Raw genomic sequence first — 5,014 nt, forward strand, 5'->3', positions numbered from 1 at the left:
CATGTCGAACCAAAGTACCGCTATAAATTCCCCCCCAACTCAATTCAAGAGCGCAGCAACTCGGAGTTAAGCAAACCCTAAATCCAATAACCCGATTCTATTCGTATGTGCATCTCACAGCCGACGTTATTAATTCTCTGTTCGTGTTATTTCCCCTAATATTTCCCTTTTATATTAGCTTTATTCACACTATTGTGATTTTGATTCTACGAGTTACAGTTATAAATTGGGGAAGAGGGTAAGTTGTTTCTGTTGCTCAGATTCATCTTACGATTTATATAATTTCCCCATAAAAAAATATAACAAAAGTATAATGCTTGTACATCAATTTCGTATGGTTTGCAAGTTTCGCTCTTTTGTAACATTTTTTTTCATAACAAGTTTTTGATTGTTTTATGTTATTAAACACGTTCTTATTTATCTACATAAATATAATTGCTTGGTTTAAAGGTTAGTGTTCAAGGTTCATGGGTTTATAATTTAGGCTTTCCGGCTTTTGGGGGTTAAAATTTAGGGGTTATGATTTAGGGTTTAGAGTTAATGGTTAAGAGTTAGGAGTTGAGGGTTAAAGCTGTAGCCTGTAGGGGTTAGGGTATGGGGTTTATGGTGGTGGGTGGGAAGTAATTGTTTTTATTAAAAATCGATCAATAGTTGAGATTTGTAGTTTAGGGCAATTTAAATGATGAAAGATTAAATGTTACAAAAAATGATTGACATTATTTTCACTTTCTTATAGACAGATTGCTACAAAGCAACCATTCAAGACGGAACAATTTTCCACTAAAATAGAAACATGTCGTTGGTAATTTCTACTGCAATTACATCAGTTGAATCAACAGTCTTTAGCGCTACAGGTTCAAAAGTAACACTTCAAAAAATTTCCATTTGCTGAGGAACAATTGCAACAATTAATCCCGAAAAAAGTGGAGATAATTTAAATAAATTCCTAAAAACTGTTGGCTCAACTACTGTGGTTGCTGTAATATATTCGTCACATGTTTTATATCAAACTACGGTTATTTAAACAGTTGTTTACCGGGGTCCTAACCCATATCGACCCAAATTACCACTATAAAATACCCCAACTCAACTAAACAGAGCAGCTCCACGAAGGTAAGAAAACCCTAAATCCATTAACCCGTTTCTATTCGTATCTCACAACCGACATTAGAAATTATCTGTTCGTTTTATTTTCCCATAATATTTCGCTTTTATATTAGTTCTATTCACACTATTTTGATTTTGAATTTGAATTTGATTCTACGAGTTACAGTTATAAATTGGGAAGAGGGTAAGTTGTTTCTGATACTCAGTTTCTTCTTACGATTTATATATTTCCCCATAAAAAAATATAACAAAAGTATAATGCTTGTACACCAATTTCGTATGGTTTGCAAGTTTCGCTCTTTTGTAACATATATTTTTTTTTTCATAAAAAGTTTTAAACTTGCATGATAAATTTAATTACCACACGAAATAGATTAAGAAAATACTGTTTATAATAACAGTCTTCTACGAAAGCTTTTTACTTAGGGTTGTTCATCGGTTCGGTTTTCTGTTTGTTCGGTTTATTCGGTTCGGTGTATTCGGTTTTGAAATTTTTTTGGGCAAAACCGAACCGAAAACCGAATTCGAATTTGGATTCGGTTGGGTTTTCGGTTAAAACCGAATATTATGAAAAAATTGAGAATGATGGTAGTTTAATTGTGGCGTCTCTGATGTCTTAGTTATTTATATCCTAAAACAATGACGCACTATTAAATTATCAAGAATTTGATGATTTATTAATATTTACAGTTTAATTACGACGTTTACTGCTTATGTTATTAAGAAAAAAGAACATAATAATTTGAATAACATAATTATAATGTGAGCTACCAAATCGTCATATGAGTGAGAACATATTTTATTGACTGGATCCCAAATTATAATGGCATTAAAACATAAATATACGAATTAGTTATATAGAAATTTTGAATTCGGTTTGGTTTTCGGGTTCCACGGTTTCAAATCAAATACTGACCATCCATATTTCTACTGCAGAAGTATGCACCATTTATTGGCAAGCAAAAGAACAGTTTGCTAGAGATCAGCCAAAGTAACTAATTAACTAATTACGAATTATTAAAACAGACAGTAATAAAATACAAATGATTCAGGTGGTTCATGGTTCTAGTTAAAAAATAAAAAAAAACTGGCTTGGTATGATTTATTAGACCAGTTAACCTTCAGCCATACTTGGGTTGACACAAATTTATGAGGTAATGGTAATAAAGTTGAGGAAATGTGTATTACTTCCTGCATCTTAAATTCTTAATATAAGTTTGATTCTTAGACTTTTTTAAATGAAAACTTATATAAAACGAGGTTTTGAAAACGTTTTCAACAAACAACATGGGATACAAACATGGAAAAAAGGGATTTCACACTTAAACGTATATAAATCAAATACTACACCATATAAATGAAAATTATCCGACTTTTTGTGTTATGTATTTTTTTTTTTACGGTCAAAGAATCATATATATTAATAAACGATCCCTAGCAAGGTGCTAAGAGATAATTACAACGACATAGACAACCATGAGTTCCAATTTGAAACTAAGTGGCTTCTATGTTTAATTCAACGAAACGAATACAATCTAATAAGATAAAAAAAAACTACTTTTACTACAAAAAGAATTGTTAAAAACAACTCCATTACGATACCGCCAAATAGCCCATAGAAGCGTAACCAAAACCGCGATGATCCGATCCTTTTGCAACGCTTGTAATCGGATACCTTCTAACCAAGAAATAAACGAATCCCACGAGGAGTAATGAGGAAAATTACAATTTAGCCACACCCGTATTTTAACCCAAATCTCCTTCGCGAAAACACAATAAAAAAAGAGATGATCATTAATCTCAATACCATTGTTGCACAACGGACACATGATCGAATCAATCTGTATCCCTTTAGCGGAAAGGTTTCAACGAACGAGAAGAGAGTCCAATCTTAAACGCCACAGAAAAATATTAACTTTCCTTGGGATAAACTTGAACCACAACGTGCTCGTGTTAGAATATGGCAGTAAGATGTTGTCTATAGTGACTCTAGCATCCTTTACCGAGAACACTCCCTCAGCAGACAAAGAGCAAGACCAGGAATCAGGTTGATCATTAAATGAGCAGTTGCCAATTTCGACTAGGAGATCGTCAAATAACTGAGCATTACAACCACTAGTAATATCTCTCACCCATTGCCATTGCCACATGCCTTCCACATGTTTATCAGCCAGGACATCGAGCTTATTTAGATCCAAATGATAGAGGCGATTAAACCGAGACTTGAGAGTCGAATTACCACACCAAAGATCAAGCCAAAAACTAATGTTTCTACCATAACCAATCTTCATTTTAAAACAATCTGACGGTAGTAAGCTTTCAATTGAAATATTGGAACAATTCGCAACTATAGATGACCAAGTACTAGTATGCGAGTTTGTTTTCTCAAATAAAGGACCATGTATCGATTTAATAAGGGCCACCCACATGTCATTCGGATTTGTTAAAAATCTCCAACGCCATTTATAGATCAATGCCAAGTTAAAAGCTTTTAGACCACCAATATTAAGTCCACGAACGAATGGACCTAAAATTTTGTCCCATCTAACCCACGACATCTTCTTAGAATCAATGTTCACCCCAAAAAAATCTCGCCCTGATCGATTCAAGGCGTTTCAAAACCGTTTCTGGGCATTTAAACATAGACATAAGATAAATATCGAGACTACCCATCACGGATTTAACCAACGTTAAACGACCACCGGAAGAGATTAAACCCGCCTTCCAAGAAGATAATTTAGCTCGATACTTATTAACAAAGTCATCCCAATTAGAGATAAGTTTCATATTGGATTGATAACGCCAAAATCATACATGTTTATTGAAATGTCCCGTTCTTATTGATTAAAAACGTTCCATATTAATTGATTTCGTTGCGAGGTTTTGACCTCTATATGAGACGTTTTTCAAAGACTGCATTCATTTTTAAAACAAACCATAACCTTTATTTCATAAATAAAGGTTTAAAAAGCTTTACGTAGATTATCAAATAATGATAATCTAAAATATCCTGTTTACACACGACCATTACATAATGGTTTACAATACAAATATGTTACATCGAAATCAGTTTCTTGAATGCAGTTTTTACACAATATCATACAAACATGGACTCCAAATCTTGTCCTTATTTTAGTATGCAACAGCGGAAGCTCTTAGTATTCACCTGAGAATAAACATGCTTTAAACGTCAACAAAAATGTTGGTGAGTTATAGGTTTAACCTATATATATCAAATTGTAACAATACACCACAAGATTTCATATTTCAATACACATCCCATACATAGAGATAAAAATCATTCATATGGTGAACACCTGGTAACCGACATTAACAAGATGCATATATATAAGAATATCCCCATCATTCCGGGACACCCTTCGGATATGATATAAATTTCGAAGTACTAAAGCATCCGGTATTTTGGATGGGGTTTGTTAGGCCCAATAGATCTATCTTTAGGATTCGCATCAATTAGGGTGTCTGTTTCCTAATTCTTAGATTACCAGACTTAATAAAAAGGGGCATATTCGATTTCGATAATTCAACCATAGAATGTAGTTTCACGTACTTGTGTCTATTTTGTAAATCATTTATAAAACCTGCATGTATTCTCATCCCAAAAATATTAGATTTTAAAAATGGGACTATAACTCACTTTCACAGATTTTTACTTCGTCGGGAAGTAAGACTTGGCCACTGGTTGATTCACGAACCTATAACAATATATACATATATATCAAAGTATGTTCAAAATATATTTACAACACTTTTAATATATTTTGATGTTTTAAGTTTTTTAAGTCAGCTGTCCTCGTTAGTAACCTACAACTAGTTGTCCACAGTTAGATGTACAGAAATAAATCGATAAATATTATCTTGAATCAATCCACGACCTAGTGTATAC

General features: G+C 33.0%; 1 protein-coding gene across 1 annotated transcript; it reads right to left on the reverse strand.

The window, feature by feature from the left end:
- Nucleotides 1-2,972: 2,972 nt before the first annotated feature.
- LOC139839443 (uncharacterized) lies at nt 2,973-3,665 on the reverse strand. The gene has a single exon (XM_071829506.1). The coding sequence runs from the start codon at nt 3,663-3,665 to the stop codon at nt 2,973-2,975; it is 693 nt and encodes a 230-aa protein (XP_071685607.1).
- Between the last annotated feature and the right edge of the window lie 1,349 nt (nt 3,666-5,014).

The sequence above is a fragment of the Rutidosis leptorrhynchoides genome, chromosome 4 (genome assembly GCF_046630445.1).
Source record: "Rutidosis leptorrhynchoides isolate AG116_Rl617_1_P2 chromosome 4, CSIRO_AGI_Rlap_v1, whole genome shotgun sequence".
NCBI classification, from domain to species: domain Eukaryota; kingdom Viridiplantae; phylum Streptophyta; class Magnoliopsida; order Asterales; family Asteraceae; genus Rutidosis; species Rutidosis leptorrhynchoides.

Coding starts and splice junctions, on each gene's coding strand:
- LOC139839443 (XM_071829506.1), bottom strand. CDS start 3,665: ATGTCGTGGGTTAGATGGGACAAAATTTTAGGTCCATTCGTTCGTGGA.